The sequence below is a fragment of the Ammodytes marinus genome, assembly GCF_949987685.1.
Source record: "Ammodytes marinus genome assembly, chromosome: 14".
Classification (NCBI taxonomy): domain Eukaryota; kingdom Metazoa; phylum Chordata; class Actinopteri; order Uranoscopiformes; family Ammodytidae; genus Ammodytes; species Ammodytes marinus.
Genome location: NC_137218.1, coordinates 14,368,773 through 14,396,144, shown reverse-complemented (window position 1 = coordinate 14,396,144; position 27,372 = coordinate 14,368,773). Strand labels below are relative to the sequence as shown.

Genomic DNA, 27,372 nt, shown 5'->3' with positions numbered 1-27,372 from the left:
CATCTCATACACACACGATTGCACTATTGCACTTGGACTTTTTAAAACATTTTATTTATATATATATATTCTATTTATATATATATACTGCGGATAATGTCGTGTTTTGTTTTAAATATTTTTTATATTTTGTACTGTGCAACTGGAGGACTGCTCCAAACAGAATTTTGTTGTCTTGTACAATGACAATAAAGATTCTATTCTATTCTAGCTACTTTTTCTGGTGTTATTGGTGACCTTTGGAGACTGTCGCTAAAGCAAAAGCATGTAGCTCTCGCTGTCATCTCTCTCGTTCGGTCGTGGCATAGCGGGTCACCCTCGCTGCTGTCCTCGGCATTTGAGACGCAACATTTATTTAATGCTCATAGTTAATCACATAGCTTAGTGCTGAAACGAAAGCTATCAACGCCGTGGTTTAAGGCTGAAATGATAACCGGGGCACGTTAACCTTTTCGATTGGAAGGCTTCCGCGATCTCCGTCAGTTTCAGTTTACAGCCGACAAAGTTACAATCACAACGACCGCATGGACAGTGCATGGACTTGGGACAGCATTTAAAAGAAGCCTCTCATTCTTATTATCATTAGGGCTTTGATGCAAATGATGAAATCTAAACATTACGGCGGCCCTGGTGGTGCGTAAAAGGACAGCGCTGTTGGCAATCAATCTCTCCTCAACCCACAACTACCGCAGCTAAAAAGCCACAGTAAAAGTCGATCGCACAGCTGATTCCTGCCTGCGACACGTTGACTCGCCTCATAATGAGTCGAGGCTTTGCATTGGCTTTGGCGATGTCCGGTGCCTCTTTTTTCTCTCCTCACAAAGCGTTCTCTCTCCCATTGCACACACGCAAGCCCCGGCCGCTTCCGAGAGCACAGCCAGTGTTGGTTCCACTCGATAAAAAAAATAAAAAACACAACTTGGACACAGGCCCTTAAGCTATGTAAAGTGCTTTGAGTGCGAGAAATGCGCTATATAAATTAAACATAGGCTATTATTATTATTAGGCTGAATGATCGCTCTGGTAACGGGCAGTCCATTACTGGACGCTGAATACTAGACCCCGAATATAAGATGACCCGACTTTTTACGACCTTCCAGGGGGAAAAACCCGTCTTATATTCTGACCAATACGGTAGTAGCCTACTCCTCTTTTACAGTCTATGAGTAGTGCAAATAAAGATATTTTACAGTGCTATCGAACAGAGAGCGAACTGCATGGCGAAAGTCAGCAGAAAACCGGAGCTTGCAGGCGCCCCCCTGTCATTCAAATCCTATTTGGGGGATAACTTCGGATTCCAGGTGAATTATGAAGACAATGATAGACGTGTGGAACAATGTCGGCACACAGGTTATTGTTTTACCGTGATCGCCTATGTAGGAGCCAACCATGGACATATAAAGGGAGCCAACACGTCGAACATGCATACGCATTTGAAAAGGCACCATCCAGGTGTTACTATCACCGTTACTGTGAAGAAAAATCGAGCTGTGCAAACCCAGACATTATTTTCTTCTTTATACTGAAAATACACAAGCTGTCATTTAATTAATGCTGCAGTTGCACTTTTATTTGATAATTGTTATATTTATAAGAGCACTTCAGAGCCAAGAGAGCTGCAGCAATATTTTCTTTTTTTAAAGTCAACAATACCCTTAAAGATGAGATACCCTTTGTTTACATACCAGTTTACAGAGCCTGCTGAGCATTAACACTGGCTTTTTTTTCAGTGCAATTTTAGTTTATGCTGCACCTTCACTAGTATTTAAGAAGTATTTTATTCATTGGAGAATTGTAGCAGTATTCTTTTTATATTTGTTAAGCATTTTATTTGTATGTTAGCTAGTTACTGACAGCTAAAGCTGTTCATTCTCCCTTAACTATGAACCATACCGTACTGTACCGTACCGTGACTTCAAAACTGAGGTACGTACCAAACGGTGACTTTAGCGTACCGTTACACCCCTACACATAACACATTTCACCATCACTGGTTCTGGCTTCTTCTCATCTGCCATTATGGTTGAAGTGCATGACAGCCAAGATGAGTCTGTGGAAAGCAGATGGTATAGGTCAGAAGTTGAACAAATGAGTTATCCCAGAAGTACAAACAACATGCAAACATTTGTAAAACCTAACTTACTGTGTGTGGAAACATAAACACAGTTCACATTAATGATCGCTCTCTTGTTAGCGAACACAGGCCCATCATATGCTGTATATACACCACCTGACCTCGGCGCTACTGTCCTATATGAAACACTCTTATACATCTCAAAACACATGCTCTCAATAACAATACACCTCATAAAACACAATAATCACATGCACTTGCACTAGACCTGGGACTCTTAGCACAATACTCAGTATCTCTCCAACAGTTACTAGTCTAAATACCCATGCTAGGCACTTACATGTTCAATACAATACATGTTCACTTTACAATTACAGGGCCCACGGGTAAGTATTAGCATTTAACCTCAGCTATATGAAAATACTGTCTCTTAAATTAAGTGTATAATAATAATCTTTATTAAGGACTCAGATGGTCCACTCACAGTATAATTACTTCTTTAAACACAAGTAAAGATAAGCATAATGCATCAACTCAAATGACAGAGCATCATAATAACATTAGCACCATATTACTCCAAACTCAATAACTGTATAACCCAGACTTATTACTCATTTTATTCACTGTATATCATTGCTGCTTTACTGTTGTTAAACCTTTATGAATTATACCTATGCACTGCCTTAACCAAATATAACTCTTCTTTAACCCATAGTCAGCACCAGCCCTGTATTATTCTCACAATACTCTCAAAGAAACTAAAGCAAAAGCATTTAATTAAACATGGGCTCTAGTACAATTCTCAAAACACCTCTACTGCTCCTAACTGTAGTGACGGGGAGGGATGCGTCGATGGCTATGGGCATTAGCATGCTATCAGGGATTAGCTCGGCTATTCATCAATACAAACGGCTTATTCCGTCTAACGACACATTTAACCGGTTCATCACGCTTCAGAACAGTCAGTCATCCCTCCCATGCTCCAAACATACATAGCTAGGAATAGTTATTACACTCGTCTTGGCCCCACACAGGACGTGCCTAGCTTAATAATTAGCCGTGTCATTGCTATCGGCGCCCGCGATCGTAAATAATGGCGAATACACATACATCACACGGGGTCAAATTCAATGTTTACTATTAATGCCACAAGTACAAGTCTAAGCTCTAATACACTAGTCAGGGTATCATATCTAACCAGCTTACCTGTGGATGGAAACATAAACACAGTGCATATTAATGATCGCTCTCTTGTTGGCATTGGCTTGGCTCGTTGGCTTGGCTCGTTGGCTTGGCTCGTCCATGGGCTCGTCATGAACTGACTACCTCGCGGGCCGGGCGCGATCCAGCCAAGTGTAATGCCTAGAGCGCCCTCTGCTGGTGAAGACGAAGGCTCAGCTCCGCTGCACTGCAAACTGTGACCCATCAGAATGTGTGACCCTAGAGGGCGCTGTTCTCTTATTTATCAACTGATTTCAATAGATCAAATGTTTCAACCATAGATAGTATATAAGTTTATATAGGCCTATAAGGTTTCATCCTGGTCTCACAGTGAAGTGTTTACTAATATGGTGGCCCACAGCTCAATTAATAATAGTTTCACAAAAACAGCCCTGCAATTATGAGATTATCAAGTATTTTTCTTAGCCTACAATTTAAATTAATGTGCTGTGTGTCAACGTAGTTAGAACACATTTCACTGTAAGACTGGGTTGATTGTTCACCTTTTAAAAAATAACAATCCTACCAATCAGACTCAAGCTGTCTAGTAGGCCTAGGCCATCATATTCTGTACCATGAAGACCACACTGTCACTGAGTTGAGTTGAGTTGAGTTGTGGACTTAATAGTAAAGGACAATTCTCAACCCACTGTTCTTTCTGCTCATTCTTGTTACCAGAGCTTTGCTTCTACCAGTAGGCCTGTATGTGTTCAATAATTGTATTGTATGGAAATGTTAACACAAATGAAGATATTAGGCCTATTTGTGTGTGTGTTCAATGAAATAATTTTCCGTCTGTTTGGGTCAACAAATATAGTTAAAGAGAGGTGAGCAGAGAGGTGAGCAGCATCAATAAAAAAAAATCCTCTCATGACTGTTTATCTGTTTGATTCCTAAGTCTTTTTTTTCTTTTACATTACACAATGGGTTAGCAATTGGTTATACTGCATCATATAGCCAACAATAAATAACTATTTGACAACAGCCTATATATATTAAACTGTAAATAAAGCTCTGTATTCTTCATTATTAAAAAAAAAAAAAAAAAAACGTTTTCCACACACCAGATAGCAATGCTCTTATTTTGAAGGACACAATTTGACGGCGGCCATGACACAGGACCTCTTTCCTGTTTGACACCACGTGACTTCGTTTTTCGTTTTGAGCACAAAATCAAAAAAGGAATCAGCTGGCAGTCATTTCCTTCTTCAATTCAAATCGAAAATGGCTCAAAGGTATCGGCAAAAACGAAAAACGGAGCACTTTGGGCAGTTCTGTTTGTTTTTCGATTCAGACAAAAAAAACAATTCAGTCCGTTATTGGTTTGAAACCAACAGAAGTTTTCCGTTTTTACCATTTTGATATCAATGAAAAAAGGAATTATACTATAGTACAGAGACGACACATTGGGCAGTTCTGTTTGTTTTTCGATTCAGACAAAAAAACCAATTTAGTCCGTTTTTGGTTTGAAACCAACAGAAGTTTTCCGTTTTTTCCATTTTGATATCAATGAAAAAAGGAATTATACTATAGTACCCTGTCCTGCATAGGACCCACATACAACCTATGGTTGTAGAGAAGAGTGAAACTTGTTTTATTCTGAGATTATAAATCATCTATGCCTCAGCATTAGCTCAGTGAACCATCTGGCAATCCAGAAATATTTATATGTTTAATGAATCTAGCATAGATTCTGCTCTTGATACAAAGTCTTCCATTCAGTTACATGTAACCTACTGTCTTCAATGCTTCTTTCAAACATTTAACAGATGAGAACATGTTGAACATAAAACAGTTAAATTGAGTTTTAACATTGCTCGTCTGTGTGGTCTGCAATTTCTATCTGTGTGAACAAGTGACCAGGCAGGCAAGTGAAAACCAGATTAAATATTTAACAAGTGATGAAACTGCACTCAATGTGTGATCAAAAGGTAGTGCTGATGTGCTCCTGGGTTTGTGAAGCACTGCACCAGGCAGATGCAGAAAGGTATGAATAGCTCTGAGCTATAGCAGGAACACAACATACATGTCTAAATCTTATTTGGGACTAGAATCAACATGTAATGCTACATAATATTTCAACATGTTAATTTGTGGCTTTCAATTGTTCTTTTCACATTTAAATTAGATTCCCTAAATATTCCGCATATGGGTTCAACAAAAACATGTTGAATAACATTTTTTATATAATTTTTTAATTAAATTAAAATCAGATTATATTGTCTTTTTGATCAAGGTGAGCATATTGTTTCCTTGACAATTTTCTCTGCATTGAATTATGTATTCTTACCTCAGATGACGTATAACATATGACCTGTGTGAAAAATGTAGAAGAAGGTGTGTAACATATTTGAGTATTTGATTATTAAGTCGATTATAGTGCAGACTCTACTGTGCAGAAGTTTTTTTTGTCTCAAATGTGTTGTGTTTGTTGGTACATATTTTAAAAGGTCTGTTATCTAAGTAGCTGATTTCACAAATGTCTGTACTTACAAGTCCTTCCCACTAGGGGGAGATGTCATGATAGGATGGAGGTCCTCTTCTCCACTTCCTCTCTGACAACAACAACAACAACAGGGTTTTAAATCATGTATCTTAAAGCTTTGTCTTAGGTTTAAATCTCTGTAAATTCCATTTGCAGTTGCCCTGTTGGAGACGGCTCAGTCTCCTGAATGCTGCTGTCCTCACTGTGCTGAAAGTAGGACATCTTTGTTGTAATTCTGAGCTGATAAATGGGGCTTCAGTGAAATATGATTTTATTAATAGGATGATCACATAAAACATTGCTTTACTGCGTCATAACCGTATGCATTTATTGTATGAAAAACAAAACATGTATAGGTCTGCCTTTATCTGAAAATACTGTCTGTGGTGACAATTTTGAAATAAACCGTAAGATTTAAGGTCTTAATTCAATGAATGGAAATCATCCAGGGAGGGATGACATGCTTGTCTCCAGTATCTGGTCACAAGTCAAGACCGTACATGAGGGCGTCAGAAGAGCCAGCCAAGAGTATTCCCTTTGAAGCTCTATCAGATCTGGCTCCAGAAACGTTTGGACCGGTGGGAAAAGCTGAGATGATGAACGAGGAACATGACAGCAGGGAGGATGAAGGAGTAAAGAGGAGGAAAGCCAGGTGGAAATGAAGTCTTCATTTTAAAAAAGAGCTTGAGGAGGAGAGCGCTATCCCAGGGGTACGGATGATGATACAAAACAGTCAGGCTTCTGTCAAGACATTTGTAAACGAAAAACGTAAATGCGTCACCATTGGTCTTTGAGTTTGATTTACAGCCTTCTTTCCAAGCAAACATATCAGGATATGTAACTCTGAAATTTGGTTGCCAAATGAGTGATGCTTACTCCCTGTGTGTGTGTGTGTGTGTGTGTGTGTGTGTGTGTGTGTGTGTGTGTGTGTGTGTGTGTGTATGTGTGTGTCGAGTTGCCTTATTCTAACTGCATCCTGCTGTCTCAAAATGACATTTTGGTGCATCTTGCAACCGCAATGGGCTCTCCTAGTGTGGTCCCCACTTAAAACAGTAACAGATTGTCCAAGGTGGGGTCGGGGATTCTGGAGAAGACTGATTTTGCCAAAAAGTGATTTTGTCAACAAGCGATCTCAAGATCCCCTGACTCTCCTTTTAAAGGACAATTTAGAATTTGGGAAAACAAGGGGTCATTATCTCAAATGAGTGTGAATCAATGTGCATTTTCCAGTTACAGGGTGTCCTTGGTGCTCTGGGATGTGATGGTGCTAAAAGAAAGTCACAGGAAATACATGTGAAACAACTTGAGGGAGGGAGGGAGACAATAAGCCCCTTGCTGGAGTTCAGAGCAGGAGGGAGGGTGTCTGACTAAAGAGAAAGGGTGTGTGCGGGTGAGTGCAGGACGTCATGGTATGGAAAAGACAGACAGAGAGTGGGTGGGTACGGGCGTGTGTGTGTGAGAGAGAGAGAGACTTGTTGGTATAAAAGCTCCCTGTCTCACTTGCACTCCCATATACTCCCCGTGTAATTTTTTTGTGGGATTGCGGGCCTGTGTGTTTGTGTGTGTGTTGTCTGTGTGTGTAGGGGTTTAAAAGGACAAGAGTGTGTGTGTGAAGTGATAACTCCCTCCAGGATGCATCCGCAGCTCGTGGTGACCTTAGTGCTGGTGGCACTCTGCTCTATGGGGAGCGTGGATTCTTCTGCTTATGACAAGATAGTCACCCACAGTCGCATTAGGGCCAGGAAGGAAGGGTAAGGAGATGGGATGTGTGATATACCTTCATATAACACTACAACAAGTATTGCCTTTTTTTACTCAGGTTTTAATCAAAGCGGTTTTAATTTGTCTGCAGATGTGAGAACATATGTTGATTAATGACAAGCTGACACACGGGTGCCAATGTGCAAGGCCGCGTGTGTCAGATTATTTTTTTAATATCCGTGCTATGTTTCAAGGTGGTTTTGGATCACATAGACCGCTCGATCATGATTTTAGAAAACAGGTCAGCCAGATTGAGGAAAACATTGATTCAAGCCTAATGGAAAATTCAATAGTGTCTCTCACATTCATTCACTCTTCTACTGTAATTAATGCTCTCAGGTTTGATGTTTGAAATTGATTCTGAGTTTATTTGTTTTCATTTAAATTGAAGGAAGTTATCTTTTTTTTCGAACTGTTTTCGTTTCTTTCCAAAATGAATCCCTGTTAAGAAATAAGCGATTAGAACAGACTAAAATAAGGTTTTTAGGTATAAGCTTCAAATGAATGCTTCTTCAAACAAAATGAAAGCTGAAAGATGTTCATTGTTAAGAAGTGTTCTGTGCATAAGCCTGGACATGTATAAAGGATGTGTTTCTTTACCTGCTGCGTGCGCCCCTCCCTGTGTCATACCTTCACTCAACAACTCTCTTACCACTGCTTCTCACTTTCTTTGTCACCCCCCCCCCCCCCCCCACCCCCCACCCTTCTTTCTTTTTACAGTCCCAATGTGTGCGCTCTGCAGCAGGTCCAGGGCTCTCAAAAGAAGTACTTCAGCACATGTAGGTCCTGGTACAAAGCCTCCATCTGTGGCAAGAAGGCGTAAGTCTTTACCAAACGATTGAATGGTTCCATATATTTTATTTTGTTCAATTATTTTACTCTTTCTTTGCACAAAATCCTGCATCTTGCATTGACCGCCATATTTCAGAATACTTTCAAGTTAGGTAAACATACTGTATACAGGTATGTGTTAAGCTGCACTGATCCCCTTGAAATTTTGTTTTAAACAGCAAAGGTCAGCCCGTTTTCTGTTCCTTGCTGGCTCTTTCTGTCTCACTTCTTCTCTGAAAGATAAAGACATTTGAGAAGATTTCTATCGAAGGAGGTTGAGAGATTGTTTAAACATGGAAAGAGAGGAGAATGAGGCAAGCATCTCATCATGCAGGCATATGTTTTTAATAGAACTTTAGCTCAACACACAAACATATGTTTTCCCTTTATAAATTGATTTCACACTCTGAGTTTCCAGCATAAGGAACCTATATATAAAGTTTATCTATCTCTCTTTGTTTCTGAGCACCCCTCCCCTCCTCTCAGGTCTGGGCATGCTGTGTAGCCTGCGGGTCGTTGATCCACTCTATCGTAGGCCTGTCAATGTTGTAAACTCTTGTTAACAATGATGGATGTCCCATTTGTTTAGGTGTTTAGGGAAGATTCATCTTATAGGCCTGCAATGTATTGCAGTTTGGCAGAACAGAGGATGTATTTTTTCAGCAATAGTTTGGGGTTCCTGGAATGGGTAGATGGTACTTAATCTGTGCTGTCTGTATGTGCATCCTCCTTTGTATAGCTGTTGAGCAATTCGGGAATAAACTATAAAAAAAAGTTTTACTGATTGGAGAATGCCAAATCTGAAGATATTAATTTGCCAAAAGAGTAGCTTGTAGAACTGTTTTTATATTTTAGGACTTCTGCTGGACATATCATCTTAGAGGGCATGTTGCAATGCATTTTAGTCGTTGCAATCATTTTGTGTGGCATAATAATCTTTTTTGTGTGGCATAATGTGCAGAATGAGTCGATAAAGAACAGGAAAATAGCTGATACGCTAATGGAGTGTAAGGCTCGAACGGAGCTATTCCACCTTCTAAGTGACCAAAGACTAGTGGGAGATGCACATACAGTTGTACATGCACACTTGCGCCACATACATTTGCACCGTCTCTTAGTCATGCAATCAGATGTAACACCTGCTGCTGTGTTGAGATAAGCCTGACAACAAAGCGATGAGTGAGAGAAGGAAGGAAAGAGTGATTGATCGAAGATGTGAGTCATTTTCTCCAAACACACCTCGGTGCCGCGAGGGATTATACTGAGATAACTTCACATGCACAGCCAGCAATAAATTAAAAAAATAAAGTTAAACAAAAAGTCCAGATAATGTAATGTGGGTACCATAGCGGAAAGGTGGCTCCTGATGTGGTTTCTTTCTCTTTGATGGTTTCTGAGGTGGCAAAGACGTATAGTTGTTTTTTTTTTCCTTTGGATTGCTACAATAAAGAAACATTAACTTAAAATCTCATTTAACCTGATATATACTGTATATTTGTTTTACATATTTATTTATACATTCTTAAATATATATTGAAATATATTTCTGCAAACAAATTCAATAAATAAACTCAATTTTGTCCACTCAAATTTCCCTCGGCAATTAATTCTAAATATATAATTTAAATAATAATATAAATATATTAATATGTAAAATAACAAGAAAATACACCTGGGAGAAACTGAGAAGAAGCTGACAAAGGAAAGCCTGAAGAAACATTGCCTCTCTCTCTCCTCTCTCTCTCTCTCTCTCTCTCTCTCTCTCTCTCTCTCTCTCTCTCTCTCTCTCTCTCTCTCTCTCTTGTCGGTCTGTGGTCACAGAGGGAACATTGTTCAGAGGCAGTGGAGGAAATCCACCCAGCTGTGGTGATGTCTGAGTTGGATTTGGTGTTGATGAGAGATTAGGAATGGGTGTTTATGGCTCTCATGCTGCAGGCCGGCTTTCCAACAAGCTCTGGGGGCTGCAGCGGTAGAAGTAATATCTGGACTTGATCACTGAGAAACTCCTATAAAGAAGAACGGCTTATGTTGATGCTATCCCAACCTGCACTGTGTCCTTCTTATTTACTCTGGAGTTAAATGGCACCATAGGGATTTCTTAATCACTCAATTTCCCATAAGGAACTCTTGAAGTGAGCTGCTGGAGGTTCAGGTGGAAGCAATTTTCTACAAAGTGTTGTGCTGTAGTTGATGGACAAAAGACGCAGGGAACAGAGGACACATGCTTGAAAATCATTTGTGATCAAGCTATGGCATTTTATGGCGAGACACTTTTGACGAGGGTAACATTTTGAAATGACAGTTGAAACCTTGCGGGGTGATTGCTTACATTAAAACTATTATGTTGTTTTTAAAAAAAATTAAAAGTTTTGAATGAATATAAAATATTGTCAATAGTAAAAAAAAAATTAGATAAAGCCATAATTCAAATATTTATTTAATTTTTACAATATATTAGTGTCGGCAGTTTTAACAGAACAGATTTTATATACAGCCTTTTATTATTTAAAAATTTTAAAAAAGGCTGTACAGGTAAAAAGAAATTACAACATATGAACAAATCCTTTTGTCAAAACCTTCAGAATAGAGCTAAGAATGAGTATATGTTAAGTTGATGTGCTTTAGAAGTTAGGATTGTTGAGTATTGAAAAAAATAATATTTAGATCATGGCCTTTTAAGATGGTTAGGAGAAGTATCCAGAAACAAACGGACACGGTTTATTAAAAGACACACGTTTTAATGTACGTTTTAAAACTTTTATTTATACGAGTTCGAAACAAGAAGCAAAATAGACAAAATCTCAAGCCTGCAGTGGCTCTCTTTGGCTTACCGCCCATACCTACTGTGTATGTTTGGCATAATATTCAGGATACCAACACCATGGTTGATGACATAACAGGAAAAAACAGTAAAGTTTTATCTGATTCCAACCAGTGCTTCTGCGTGAATACAGTCTGTGTGTGTGTGTGTGTGTGTGTGTGTGTGTGTGTGTGTGTGTGTGTGTGTGTGTGTGTGTGTGTGTGTGTGTGTGTGTGTGTGTGTGCTCATTCCCTGTGCTTGCACATCTGGTCATCTGTAAGCCACATTGAGCTGGTTCCTGCAGTGACACTGCCAAAGGCCCTGGCTGCAGCGTGCTGGCCAGTTCTGTCTGTGGTCTGCACTGCATCCATTATCCTGTCAGACCGCTGCTAGGGAGCCAAGACTTCATCCATTTGTGACAGCCAGCTGTGCATGGATATATATATATGTATTTTACATTATAACAATTAGTGTCAAAGCATAGAATAATTGCGATAAAAGTAACAAGGCTATACAGTATGTGCACAAAAACAGCAAATTCACAGCCTTCAGACTTATATCACCACACATTTTTTTCCATAAACACCCGAATGCTGAATAGAGTGGATTAGAGACATTTGCCCAAACATGTGAGTCATTTTAGGGAGTTGAAGAGAGAGAGTGAGTGATGTCGCTTCTTGTGCGTGTGTGTGTGTGTGTGTGTGTGTATTCGATGTTGGCTGTGAAGGGAGTGATTTGCTCTTGCATAATATATTACTACAACTGCTGGGAATCATGTAGTGAAAGCAAAGAGTTCATGAGGAAACAGTATTTTCCCTTTGGATAACAAAAAGCAGGAAACTCTACCTCTGATCGCAGGAAATGTGTCTCTCTGAGCAAACCTCTTTAGCAAACACACTGAGAGCTCCAACTGGAACTTATGAAGTGCTTCGGGTTAAACCCCAATTAAATGTTTTCGGGCATTCAGGAACTCCAAGGCTGGTTGTTTTTTTCTGGTGGATAATTGTGGAGTGTCCAATGTTGACTCTTGTCTAGCTTGTTTGCATCTTGGCATATTCGTGTTAGTTTGGAATAAATCCCAATCGAATGTCTGCTTTGATTACCATTAGTGGTTTGTTTTCATTAAAAACCTACTGGAAAAATATAATTTATTCCCCCATTAAACCTACATTTTACAGAATACTTAGTCTTGTCGTACCTCATTCCATGATTCATAACATTGCAATAAAGTGCAACTTGAGCTCCTGTAAACCGTACGAACATACAACAGCTGCACAGCTCCTTCAGTGTGCTTAGTGATAGCTAGATCCTTTCAGCTTCCTGCCCGGATGTTTTTACTTCTTTGACGTCTGTTTGCAGAAATGCTCATAAGCTGTTCCTTCCACTACAAAATCTACATCAATGACATGGGCACAAGAAGCAGTCTGTGTATCCAGGTCAAGTTTCATGTCCAGACTTCATGTAACATATTCACTATCAAAATTAATATAAAGTATATACTGGCAAGCTTTTTTTTTCCTTCGTAATGTGTGGCTTCCATGTCGTTTCTGAAACTATTATACTGTTATATTTGACGTCTGTGACAGCCCAAGGAAGAACCCCTTTACGTAATACGGGCTGTTGAGCTACGGCTTTGCTTACTAATTTCTTAGTTTTTTGCCATCTCTTGTCCAGGTGTCTAGGGCTAGTCTTTCTTTCTGAGTCCTGTCCAGCTTTTCTCTGTGTTTGGCCTGCTGGGAGCTGTGCAGTAGGCTACTATGTGCCAGTTTTTCTTGTTGAAGCCAAACCACTTTTATATAAATGTATGTTTTGTAGCTGCCTTTTTTAAAATGTTATTCTCCCTGACAATGCTTGCTTTTTTGGAAGTTACCTCACACTGTCACTTTTGTCTGCTCCGACATTCAAATTGGCTTTGATCAATCATATATTTGTTTTGTTTTTGTAAGTGACATTCCCAAATTTCTTCTTGCAGAAATAGCTACTCATAATAATTCAGACTCAGACAGTACCATAGTATGGGTAATCATGTGTTTTCAATATCAGCTAATGTGCTGTTTTTTTTTTTTTTCTTTTTGGAAGTGTGGTCCTATATGAGTGCTGTCCTGGTTACATGAAGTTGGAGGGCATGAAAGGATGTCCTGCAGGTAGGTGGATCCCACCACAACCCCCTGTCTGTGGTGTGTCTATCTTGTTATCCCATGTAAAAACACTACGGGTTGATTCAAAGTCAATTCAGAAATATCAATTAGTCTGTTTCTACGCAATGAACAATTCCTCTGCCCCTCCCCCTCCCCCCAGTGGCCCCCATTGACAACGTGTATGGTACGCTGGGGCTGGTGAAGGCTACGACCACACAGCAATACTCTGACATGTCCAAGCTGAGAGAGGAAATTGAGGGCAAAGGCTCCTTCACCATGTTTGCACCAAGCAATGACGCCTGGGATCAGCTGGACCCTGTAAGTAGACTGGAGGTTTTAAACTTCTTTTATAGGTGAATGCAAAAAAAAAGTACAATGATGACTGACACTTTTTGCCATTTTAATGATGGTGTGATTTCCCCCAGGAAGCACGGGCTGCACTGGTGAGCAACGTGAACATCGAGCTGTACAACGCTCTTCACTTTCACATGGTGAACCGCCGTCTTCTTACCAAAGACATGAAGAATGACATGACTGTCCAATCCATGTACAATGACCTGGGGCTCTTTATAAACCACTACTCAAATGGGGTCAGTTCAAGCACCGTGTTGATATGCACAAGATTTTGTTTTTGAATTATGTCAATACTTGGACTTCAGATTACAATAATGGTCTTTGTTAAATACAAACCTTTCCTCTGTGCAGATTGTGACAGTGAACTGTGCCAGGATCATCCATGGTAACCAGGTGGCCACAAACGGTGTGGTGCATGTCATTGACCGGGTCATCAGCGCAGTGGGCAGAACCATCAAGGACGTCCTGGATGTCGACGATGAACTCTCCTCCTTCAATGTAAGCCAAATGACAGACTTTAAAGGTGCTCCAAGGAACTTTCAGTTTGTGTTCATTCTTGCTCCCTCTTTGGACAAAAGTGATAGTGTTTTTACTACGACAGCTGTTGTTTCTGGTTGAGAATACCCATGACAAAGGCATTAAGAAAAACTATATAAAAATAGCATTATTTTGGGGGCGCCCATGGCGCAGTGGGTAAGGGCTCAGTTCTCTGCATGTCTTCCCCTTTCTGCCCCATTTCACCTCTGTCTCTACAAAATCTGTCTAATAAAAAGCAAAAATGCCAAAAAATAAATGAAAAAATAAAAAGCATTATTTGCACTGATGGTCTGGTTTGCTGTAACATGTCATTTATGATCATTAGAGTAAAAATCAGACTTTTTCAGAAATATTTAAAAGTTCCTCCTAGCACCTTTAAGCTGATCATTGAAAACTGGTGAGATACCCAGGGGGCAAAGTGATTTTATGGACATGGAGCGTTGTAAAAGGTTGTTCACCAAAAATGACATCTAGGACCTTCCACGATCACAACCTGGGTGGACAACCTTGTCAACAAGCTGCTGGAAAGCTACAGCGGGCCGACATAGCAAATCAGAGCCACTGTTTAAGTGAATGGGGGTGAATGGGGATGGGCTAATGGGGAATTTTTTTAACTTATAGATATCATTATGAAACTTTGCCAGTTGATCAATGACATTAAAACAAAAACTTTTTGTATTACAGTATTTTCGAAAATGTTTAAATAAATATGAAAAATCATCAATATCTTACTAATGATGCGTAAATTTGCATATCTGCAAAGCCCCAAAATCTAGATGTTGGAAGAAAACAAAGTCAATTTGTTTTTAAATTTTGAAAACAAAACAAGTGTCCAACTGCCTGAAGCCTTTCCTAATCACAGTTCAAATTTGATCAATAACCCATAGAAAATAATTTTTTTACACAGTTACATTTCATGTGCTATGGACCAAAAGTGTCCTTTTGGAGTCTCCAGCTGGTATTTTAGGAAACGGCTAGACATTCCCTTGGAAAAAACAGTGTAAAAAATTCATTTTCTATGGGTTATTGATCAAATTTGAACTGTGATTAGGAAAAGCTTCAGGCAGTTGGACACTTGTTTTGTTTTAAAAATGTAAAAACAAATTGACTCTGCTTTTGTCCAACATCTAGATTTTGGGGCTTTGCAGATATGCAAATGTAGCATCATTAGTAAGATATTGATGATTTTTCATATTTATTCAAACTTTTTGGAAAATACTGTAATACAAAGAGTTGTTGTTTTAATGTCAGTAATCAACTTGCAAAGTTTCATAATGATATCTATAAGTTTAAAAAATTCCTTTATTAGCCCATCCCCATTCACTTAAACAGTGGTTCTGATTTGCTCTATGTCGGCCCCCTGTAGCTTTCCAGTAGCTAGTTGACCAGGTTGTCCACCCAGGTTGGGATCCTGGAAGGTCCTGGATATCATTTCTGGTGAACAACCTTTTACAACGCTCCATGTCTGTTTTTCAAAAAAAAGGGGTTTTGCCCCCTAGGTAAGAAGGAAAACTTTTGTGCTTAAAAGAATTACAAAACTGATTTAAGAACAGTAAGAATTGAAAATGATGTGAGCCAAACTGACTTGTTGTTACCCAGGCTGCAGCATTGGCTTCTGGTATGATGGACAAGCTGGAACAACCTGGCCACTATACTCTGTTTGCCCCCACCAACAAAGCCTTTGAGGAATTGGGCCCCGGCTACTTGGAACGTATCTTGGAAGATAAGGCTGTTATTGCAGGTACATTTGATACAGTGATGATGATGTAAACTACTAGTATACAAATTAATTGGTTGATTATGGTGTGCAGGGGTTGGAGTGGTTAAACCGGGATTGTTTTAGGGATGGCATTGCCAGCAGGACAGATGGTTGGTACTTCACCACTGTGGTACAGATTGAAGTACCGCAACCAAATTAGATGGATTACCATGAAGCAGGGTTCACTTTTACTTTCATGGTCCCCGGTGGATGAATCCTATTGACTTTGGGTATACCCTGACTCTGGTGCCAAAAGCAGAAAGGAGTTTACATTTAAATATTGATATGATTAGATCAAGATTTTTGGAGAGATATTCATGAATCCCAAATAATCGTATTTCAGTGAGTTTGGAGATTATACGACTTCTCGTCTTGCACCAACAAGAGTTTCATTTTTGTTTTTCAGTAAAATATATCGACAACTGTTGTTGGGCCACAACAGTTGTCAAAGAACTGCTGGAAAGGGCTGTAGACGCTTACAGTATTCTGGTTTATGTCTTGATCATTTTGACATCTAACATTCATTTGACCTCAAGCGAACCCAAATCGTGCCGCCAAATTTAATTTGAGCAATGTCTAAAATTAGATACCCACCAAATTCCCCAGTAATAGAGGAGCAGATAGCCAATCACCCACACCCACACACACAAGCATGTCCACTAACCAGACTATTAAAGTTCGATACCCATGTCTCCACAGTGGCAGCTTGTCTGCTTATTTGCTGAGTCACTGGCCTGCCAAGTCTTTTAACGTGAGGCCAATTGTGCGGTGTTTTCAGTGGAGTGGCCACCTCTGGGAACACAATATAACCTCAAATGAATTCTCAGACACTTGGCAACAGGCTTTGCTGACCAACCATGTATGAACAGCTTCCAAAGCAAAGACGAGATGGAGCCTTGTGCCTTTTTTTTTGAAAGGCAAGGTTTGGGCCACAGTGTAATTTGGCGTGCAGTGTGACAGTGATTTCATTTGAATTTTTGTGGGTTTGGAAGATTATTTCATGTAGTCATTGGGGATTGCTTTTCCAGGCCAGTTATCTGCTTGCTAAGATTGAAATTTGGACTAAGTCGAAGGTGTAATCCCATGTCTAAATGTTAACAGACGGGCCTAGATTTTTCCCAAATATCCCATAGAATGTATGTCTATATCTGCATGCATGTTTGTGTTAAGTAATGATCACATCTGTAAACCTTGCATTGCATTTCCAGATAACAGAAACTTTTACAGGCACCCAAAAAGTCTATAAAAGCGTGCATCTGATCAGTGACTGTTACTATTTCTCTCCCTGTATCCTTCTCCCACACTTTGACCAACCTACTCAGCCCTGGTGAACTACCACTTGTTGAACAGTGTCCAGTGTTCAGAAGCAATCATGGCGGGCTCGTTTTATGAAACCGCTGAGGGCAGCACCATAGAGATCAACTGTGACGGCGATAGTTTGACAGTCAATGGCATCAAGATGGTGCTGAAGAAGGACATTGTCACCACCAATGGCGTCATCCACCTCATCGACAAGGTGCTCATCCCTGACTCAGGTAAACATATCTTTGCATTTAAATCTCCCTCAGTAAATACTAACATTTATGAAATCACTTGACTATGTCAGTTTTCTGTGGTCACCGTCATGCCATGTTTATGTGATTCATATCAGCCAAGCAAGTGATGGAGCTGGCTGCAGAATCCCAAAGCACTTTCAGTGACATGGTGTCTGAACTGGGCCTAGCCGCTGCCATGCGGCCCAAAACAGACTACACACTCCTTGCTCCTCCCAACAATGCCTTCACTCGTGAGTTGAACTCCTAACAAGTTTCTTATTGCCAGCAGAGTGGCATGCTGATTTATTTAGAGAATTCACCTTGAGGAAGGATTTGAAAGAACAGTCATATTTTGTCTCACACAGATCAGAAATGGATACTTTAATACTTAATACTCACACCACTATGCCTTTTCAGGGCACACACAGGAGTAAATGTTTTAGCAGGACTCTTTTATTACACAGAGTTGTCTTAAATCAGTTACTTTTCTATGTGTTTGTCAGAGGAGGTGATGTCAACAGACCAGAGCCTGCTGAAAACCATTTTGGAAAACCACATCTTGAAGCTGAAAGTTACACTGGGCGAGCTCTACAATGGACAGCTGCTGGAAACATTGGCTGGCAAACTGCTCAGAGTCTTCATTTACCGCACTGTGAGAATTACGTTGTGTGTGTGTGTGTGTGTGTGTGTGTGTGTGTGTGTGTGTGTGTGTGTGTGTGTGTGTGTGTGTGTGTGTGTGTGTGTAGCAGGGAGTCACCTTCCATGTTGGAAATGTATGAAAGCCATTACTGGGCCCCTTACCAAGTGTTAACATGATGTTGCTTTCTTACAGTGGTAAACAAATGCAATAAAACTGTTTATTGTTCTGCTCTTGGCAGATGCAAAGTTTCAGCACTGATGGTTCCGATATTAGAAAGCAGCCGGGTTTCATTTCCTCACAGAAACTTTTGTATTATTCCTTTTTTTGATTGATTGCAATCAAACAGGGCAGTTTTACAGTCCCTCTCCCCGAAGCAAAATTGTTACCAGATTTGTACAGTGACTTTTGAAACTTTAACACTGCTACCTGAATGTTCTTCCTTTTTTTAGGCTGTGTGCATCGAAAATGCCTGTATGACGCGTGGCAGCAAAGAGGGAAGCAATGGGGTCGTCCATCGTATGAAGTCCTTCATCAAACCTGCCGAGAAAACAATCTACGACCTACTGATTACTGACAGCCGGTTCAAGTAAGAACAACCTCTTATTTTACGTTCTTTTTTGCTATAGTTTTTTCAAATTGTTGCTATTTAACACAATCTGGAGCCTAACTTGGTCTGCACCATTGTGCAAGAGAGAGCAGAATGATTGAAAATGTGCAAAAAAACATGGACGTTCTGTAATTCATTGAACAATCTAATGAATAACTGAGGAAGCAGATGTGCGGATCAATGTTATCACACACGTGCACAACTCTCACGTCCCATCCTGAACATGTCAATGGTATTTTACTCCTGTCTTTCTCTTAGAGCAACACAATGTTTGTAGTTAAATCAAAATGTAATATAAAACCTGGTGACACGGGTTCCTATTTTGTACAGTCTGAAACACACACTATGATGGAAAACTGAAAATGACTACTACTGAATTGCTTTTGATTATTTATGTATGTCCTTCATTAACATTATCATTTCCAATAACCCAAGTGCAAAAACTAAAGCTGCACATTGCTCTTAAGTTCCCACTCCATTTAATTCCATACTGTACTGTAGGATTTTCCTGTCGCTGATGGAGACAGCCGGTCTGACTGACTTGCTGAAGCAGGAGGGCTCCTACACCATCTTTGCACCAACTGACGATGCCTTTGATGGCCTCAGTAGGGAGGACATGGACCTGCTCAAAAGTGAGTGTTCCACTCAAATGAACTAGGCATTTTGAAGATTGGGGATTGCTATATCAAGCTATAGGTGTTGCTTGTGTTGTCATTGACAGGTGATGTGAATGCGTTGAGGGTCATTCTGCTGTACCACTTCAGTAACGGCGTCTTCATCAATGGAGGATTAGAGGGAGGAGTTACCAACCTGCTCAAATCCCTCCAGGGCAACAACCTGCAAGTTATCTCTGTACGTACAATTAGCCATCATTCAAGTGTCTATTTGTGTCCTCAGAATCAAAGACACAAGACTAATCTTTATACATCTTTCGGCATTTTGCAGAGTCATTGCACAAACAAGGAGAAACCTATCTATCTACCTATCGGTGCATTCCAAAGCCCATACTTCTGTGCTATTTAGTAGGGTGGAAAAAGATTTACGATGTGCATCCGGTCGCCACTTTTAGTGCGGAAATCAGCATGCTTTTTTTTCAATTAAATAAATAAGTAAAAGTATGTCCCAATTGTATGACTACTGCATGCAAACTACATTACATACAGTACTTGTTATGGTCAGCTGTAGTATGTGGAATAGTAAAAAGAAAGAGTTTGCAATTTGGAACACAGGGTATGTCCAGGGTTTAGTTCTGCCGTATTACATGATCAGATTTGTAATGACCTCACACACACACACAAACACACACACACACACACACACACACACACACACACACACACACACACACACACACACACACACACACACTCTCCACATTCTCATTTAAACACAAGCATAAAAGAGCCATTGCTTATCTTTTACTTCAAAGATGCATATCTCTGGAGAAAGGTCAGATGTAATGGAACCAGGCTTCCTGTCATTTCCATCAACTCCTACTCTCGGTATTCACCCTCCACTCCCCACTTTTCCATTGTTCCGCCCTCCCACCTGCTATTTCTCTCTGTCTGCTTTACCATCATTTCACCCATTACCTCAGTATTGACCCCTCTTCTTCGAGCTGTCGGTGTATCAGCCAAGAATCTCATATCGGTACAGGGATCCTGAATGAAGACTGGAAGGCTTGTTTGTGATAATTCACCGACAGGGGAATGGACGAGTCATCCCTCGGTCAGTACAGAGAATAGAGGGGACAGTGATTCATGGAAACATGTTGTTAGGCTTTTAAGAATTGGACTGAGGCTGAAAGTGATGTAGTGTAATTCAGTTGGTGAGGAGAGAAAGGAAGGAGAGGAGAAGGGAAACCTATCCCTTTCTTACTACGCAAGGTTTCAGGACATGAGTCATGAATGGAATTCTCATAACTCACTTCCAACACTGGAGTACGCTGCCTGGGATTCCTGTTAATTCTAATCTGACCTTAAAAACTGTAATGAAAATACCCTTGAGAAAGGAATACAATGGTTTTTTTCTCGGTTTTCCCAGGTGAACAACTCTATTCATGTAAATTCTGTGGATGTGCCGGACAGTGACCTGATGGCAACGAATGGTGTGGTCCACGTAGTGAAGAATGTTCTATATCCTGCAGGTGAGAACAGCATACATTGTTAGACATTAATGCAATGTGCACTGCAATGCTATTAGATGCATTAGTTATGTACCCCTGATGATGCATTTTTCTTAAAGATCTTCCCGTGGGCAGCCAGGACCTCATGGTCCTCCTGAAGAAGCTGATTAAGTACATCCAGATAAAGGTGGGGAAAGAGAACACACATATACTGTACATCTGAATATGCAGAGAACACACATACTTTTATGTTATTTGGTGTGTCTTAGTCCATCAATAATTTTGTGTTTTCTGTTCTTTAGTTTATTTCTGGATATTCTTACTCTGAGATCCCACTGACCTTTATCAGTAAGTCTCCCTTGCCCAAATGTCACTGTGTGATGTGAATATCAAAGCACCTGCAATAACTTAAAACTACTTGTGTTAATTTGCAGAGAGGACCATCACAACTACACATTATTTTGAAACAGGTAAGGCTACTATTACAAACTGCATGAACACAATAAAACATTTTGAATCTATCATGATCAAACACTAAATAAATGATGTATTCGGTTATAAGGGGCATAAATGCCTTTGAAACTAAATCATGTTCTTTGTTCAAAAGTGAGCGTGTTCTTCATTAACCGCAATGCGAAAACTATGTTTCTCACATGGAGGCCTGATGTCAGCCCTCCATGCAGGGCTCTTCCATGGTTGTCTTGTTCCTCTGAATATCTGCCCCCACTATTGCTTTGAGTCCACTTGGACTTCTTGGGATATTCAATCAGCTCTTTTAAAATGAGGTAATTGGGCTGTCAAAGCGTAACAAGGTCAGTGACCAAAGTGGACTCATGGATTTCATTAGTATGTTGAGCTGGGTACCAGTGCACTTCCACACAGATGGGACCATGCCTTGATGTATTGGGTAACATAGGAGGGATAAAGTCTAATGAAGTCCCCAAAGGTTATTAAGCTCATTATGTGAGCTATCGGAGCTGAGGGGATGGACCTTAAGGGGCTCACATTATAAGGGGCTGCAGTTTTATGTTCTGAACTTCTGGTAGACTTAATAAAGCTGTTATATTATATTTAGCATTTTAGTTCTCATTCTGCTCTGTCTTTCATCGGACCTAAGAATTTGAGAAGGAAAAGTCACTCCTTCCTTACAGGTGGGCATTACTTTGTTGTATGTGTTCAGAAGCCAAACTGTTTACCACTACTCAAGAGGCTCTGTCGCCGTCTTTGTTAAATAGCAGCAGAAAGAGAGGGAAAGTAGGTCTGATGAATATTGAGACTCAGGGTAGCAGCCGATTTTGAGGGCATCATTTATTATTCACCCTTTTATTACATTGAGTAGCTAACGTTGAAGTTGAAAAGTACATAAACAATGTTGTTACACAGCATGGATGACCAAAACATCTTAATAACCTTGTTTAAAGGACAGAATCTGGCTTTGATTACCAGGCTTGGTCACGTATCATGGGACATCAGGCCAAAGATTAGAAGCCCTTTGATATGGAAACATACATCTGATTTTCATCTCTTTATAGCTCAAATAAATAGTCACATTAAAAATTCATCGCTCAGAAGCTGAAAATGTAGAAGAGGTGAAAGAATGTCTGAGGCTGAAGTTCCTGTTGAAGCTGATTCCATACACGAGTTGTAGGGTTTTACAGATGGCCCCATGTGGGAATTCACTGGCTGTAAAGAGAGAGAAAAATGTGTTCAGGGATTATGTAACATTTCACATTTTCAAACAGTTGGCTGGATTCTTTAAATACCCAGACTTTTATGTCTGTAATGTGATGCCTGAACAAAAAAAATGGAACAGCAGCTCCCTGGACCATGAAGTGAGCAGCTGTTATTAAAGCATCCCTCTTTTCAGTGATGCAATCATTTGCACATAATACAGAGACTGTTCATTATTAAGGGACGCTCATGTAACCTATCCTTGTCCACAGTCCCCGAAATAACACAGGTGACCAGAGTCATTGAAGGGGAACCAACCATCACCAAGGTAACCAGGGTCATCGAGGGAAAGCCAACCATCACCAAGGTAACCAGGGTCATCGAGGGAGAACCATCAATCACCAAGGTAACCAGGGTCATCGAGGGAGAACCATCAATCACCAAGGTAACCAGAGTCATCGAGGGAGAGTCCTCCATCACAAAAGTGACCAGGGTCATTGAAGGAGATGCATCCAGCATTACAAGAGCTATTGAGCGTAAGTTCCCAAACATTTTAGAAAGTTTTATTGGTCCATATTTTGAGTGCTACTGCCTTACGATAGTGGAGATAATATAATGTGGACTTCAATAAGGTGTCTTTGTAGTCTTGACGGCCATTTTGATTTAATGCAGGTGGAGATCTTGACATAGATGGAACGAAAACTACAGGTCAGTTTCACTCAACCCGTTCACTCCCTTTAAAAGCATGATTCTCCTTCAGGTCTTTCCTAACAGCCCCTGTAAATTTAATTTTCACATTATCTTAAACAATTCCTGTGTGATCATCAATTAGGTCATCAGGTACCCCCATTTCCATGGTGTGCCCCATTGTTAAATGCATTTGACCTTTGCCTTTTATTTATAAAGGTAAATCCCATTGTGACCGGAGACTCTTTTTCAAGGGAGATCTGTTCCCATTCCCACGTTTCCATTCACACACTTATAGCAGGCTAACTATCAGGAGCAATTTAGTGTTCAGTGTCTTGCTCAAGGGCACTTTGACATGTTGTGGGGAGACGGGGAATTGAACCACCGACCCAGTAGTTGAGGGTCGACAGCCCTAGCCACTTCGCCACAAGTGGAAACCAACATTTTGTATTGAAGAATGTTAGAGTGTATTTTAAAAAGGAAACTAATTAACTGCCCATTTTTACCATTCATAATCTCTTGAAGTCACTAGCACAGTGCCTTGCTTATTTTGACTACCGCTGTTGGTTTCCAGCTATTTCTATATCTTGAAGGCTGGATGTTTTGCTTGTGATTGGTGGTTCAAATACAAAACCAAAAACCCAGGTGGCTTATGTCCTGCGCTGCTTTAGTTGGCTAATTACCTCCTAGAATTTCTGCTGCCTGAGCCTGTCTCCTCAGCTCCTCAGCTTCTTGATAAGCATTCAGTGTTGGCTCATTGAAGCAAACATCTACTGAACATCTGAGTTGTTTCTTAACAGTCCTACCTCACTATATTTTAAACACAGTCAGGCTCCTGAAGAAGCCCAGCAACAGGAAAGCAGTGCCAATGAATGGTTAATATCTGGAGCAGATATGTTGCTTCCTGGCTGCTGTAATGTTGGGGGAGAATCACCAATCATCTAAAATAACATCCTACAGTAATGGACAGCCAACACTGTTGAACACTATGTTAGTTAGGATTGCACAGTATATTATGACAAGCTTTGGCCAGACACCAACCAAAACAGCACAAGCTCATTCTGGTGTATGATGTTTTTATAGGCTCAGCAGTGATGCTGAGGGGAAGAAGGGTGGTTTTTACAGTCAATGTCCTAGTTAGGCAGACATAGTTCCTTTACTGTAAGAAAAACACAATTAAATATATGTTCTTCAACTGCCAATAATGCACCATACATTTCTGGTCATCTCACCATGTGTCCTAATGATTTAATTTCTCTATATGACTTATTGTCAGTCAGGCAGGAATCCCATTATTACCCATTCTCTGTCTAATGTAGCTGTGGAGTGCAATTTAAAACGTGCCATTTTTGGGATGCCCCACTAGTAGGGGAGAACGGGGTAATTTGTCACATGGGTTGGATGTCACATTCGTTATATCTCGCCACCAGAGCGCGCTAGCTCTGAAATGTTGATATAAAAAAGGTCCAGAATTGGGATCAGAGGTCACATACATAGACTTCCTTGGAGGAAGACAGTTGCATTTCAGGTGAGAGGATGTTTTGTGTTTTTCATGTCAAATTCTAAATATTTTGCTTCTCAGTATTTTTCTTCTAGGCTTTTACACAATGGGTTTATAACAAAACACTTGTTACCCTCAGAAAGTGTGAAGGGTAAACTATAGTTTAGATTGTGGTTAGCAAGCTAATTAGTTGTCAGATGGTTGTTGGCCTTGATGCTAGCAAGAAATTCAAGTTGGGGTTGGTCGTCAAATTTTTTGGGGGGTTGGTTGTCACATGTTATCTCAAGGCTGCAGCCAGAAAAGGAACCCAATAACGAAATAAATTGTCAAGCTGTATCCTCACTGACACCCCAGAGAAGGAAAGAATAGAGCAGGAAAAGGCAGCTAGCAAGCAAAAGAAAAAAGGGCAACAAAATCAAAACAACCCAGTGCATCCCAAACTAGACCAGCTGCCAAGGCTACAGAACGTTATGTAGGCCTATTTGTCAACTTGACAATGCAATTAAACATTCAAATTTGGTTCTGCCTCCTTGCCTTCTTTTTAAGATTTTTCCCATTAAGATTACATTGTGACAAACAACCCCATAGTGTGTGACAACCGACCCCTTGATGGGGTTGGTTGTCACAATGTGTCAGAGTGTCTTTGATGGTAAATTACTTCTTCATTACAATAAGTTGGAAAAAAAGAGAGACACACATTTCTAGCCAACACCCTAAGCTTCAATTTAATGTAGGAATGGCTATTGACAGATGTTTTGGTGATGAGCAATTCTCACTAGAGTAAAAAGTGTGCCTACTTACCCCGTTCTCCCCTACCACCGGCCCTTTGGCTTGCGTGAGTAGAGGGGGCAGCGTTAAGCAGTTTTCCCCAATAACCATAATGCGTGATGCTTTTTAATAGATTATGTAACTCTGTCCATGATGTCGTATGTGAGGGACAAATGTTCTGCCTTCTAGATCTAATGGATTTTTGTTTTAAATGTTCAGGCCCAGACTTCACGAAGATCACCACCATTCATAGCAGCCCAAATCTGCTCGATGAGGACTCAGAGAGAATTACCAAACTCATCAAAGGTGAAAACTCAAAAATGCAAATCTGCGAAGCTTCTGTATAGCTCTTGCATGTGTGTGTGTGTGTGTGTGTGTGTGTGTGTGTGTGTGTGTGTGTGTGTGTGTGTGTGTGTGTGTGTGCATGTGTTTGATCAAATGCAGCGATTGACACAGTGCCGTCTCTTCATTTTGCAGAGGGAGGTGGTTTTGCTGCTGCCAGGAAAGCTCCAGGTAAGAACAGATAGGCCTAGTTGATGACGCATTCATTGACACTGGTGTCGGATCTGACAATTTTTCGCATCCGAAATCCAGCAAATGTTCATTCCTGGAATTTTAATCATTCGCTTGCGATTTCTTTTCTTTTCGTTGTCTACCTTTGAGTTGTTCCATCTTTTCTTCACACATCTCATAGCCTTTCTCCTTGACCTGTATTATTTTGTCATTGTATTAAGTCACATCTCTGACTGCCTCCATTCATTCTTTTCCCTCTTTAAGCTGGAATGAGGAGGAGACAAAGGCTGGTCAGGCGTCACCACAAGCCAAGGGCGTGAATCCGACAGATAGAAAAAAAAACACCTTGGGCTCACCGCAGAGACTGAATGCAGCCCTGTGCTCCTGGTTGAGCACGGGAGGATTGAAAAGACTGTGGACCAATAGGGAGAGATCAAAGCAAATCTAGCTATTTCTTTGTCCAATCCGTCTATAAGAATGATTGTTTACTTTTCCATCTGAACCATACTGTATGTGATAGGCATGATGTGTTAATAGAAAATGAAATTAGAATACCCTTTATGTAAGTAATGCAAGTGGGAAGGGGAAATACTGAACTTTTGCCGTTGATGGTGTGTGTAAGGTGAGGTACATTCTACCACTAAGAGTGTCTTTGTTGTTTAATTTAGCTTTTTTTTATCATTTCACTTTGTAAACAGATTGCTAGGGAGGTTTTTTTATACTTTTTATGGTGCTCGCATTGTGTAAGATGGATGCATTTTAATAAATATGACAGACAAAAAACTGTTTTGCTACCATTCAATGCTGTACTGTACCTCTGTAAATTATCACATGGTAATAAAAAAAGATACAGTTCATTTTTATACAGTTTTCAGTGGTTCTTTCTTTTGATTTGTTTTCACATCAATTAAAAAGTGACGAATAAAATGTCCACGTGACTTCGAAATATTGTTTTTCTATTATTTACAGCTGCGCTCACATAAAATATTGTGTCTTGACAATTGAATAAAACAACATCTCTGAAAATGCACCATGAAAAAAAATTATTGGTGAATTGTTTAATTATTTGGAACATCAGTGTCGTCATCATTGAGAGTTTATTTAATCTCAGACTTGCTAAATGTTATGTAATTTACAAACATAAAAGCAGAAGCAGGTGAGGTTAAGGCGTTTAAAGCCCATCATCAGCCAGTTTAACCGTTAAAGACCTACTTCACCGGTGGGAATATGAAGGTGTATGGAACTCTGAGATCCTAGGTAGTATAAATGTGCAAACATTTCTGAAGTCGGTTCATCCTAGCCTGAGAAAAGGCAGAAAGAGTGTTTTATGGTCTCACTGTCTTACCCTACATTTTACTAGTGTGA

General features: G+C 40.1%; 1 protein-coding gene across 1 annotated transcript; it reads left to right on the top strand.

The window, feature by feature from the left end:
- The first annotated feature begins 7,291 nt into the window (after positions 1 to 7,291).
- LOC307260982 (periostin-like) lies at positions 7,292 to 26,938 on the top strand. The gene is made up of 22 exons (XM_080041403.1): positions 7,292 to 7,531; positions 8,262 to 8,360; positions 13,252 to 13,316; positions 13,471 to 13,628; positions 13,736 to 13,900; positions 14,016 to 14,162; positions 15,801 to 15,942; positions 17,283 to 17,495; positions 17,612 to 17,746; positions 17,999 to 18,147; positions 18,585 to 18,721; positions 19,244 to 19,374; positions 19,464 to 19,594; positions 20,786 to 20,888; positions 20,987 to 21,054; positions 21,170 to 21,215; positions 21,302 to 21,337; positions 22,811 to 23,074; positions 23,211 to 23,246; positions 25,714 to 25,800; positions 25,972 to 26,007; positions 26,272 to 26,938. Exons 1-22 carry the CDS (start codon positions 7,413 to 7,415, stop codon positions 26,325 to 26,327), a joined length of 2,523 nt encoding a protein of 840 aa, XP_079897529.1. The 5' UTR covers positions 7,292 to 7,412; the 3' UTR covers positions 26,328 to 26,938.
- Positions 26,939 to 27,372: the final 434 nt, after the last annotated feature.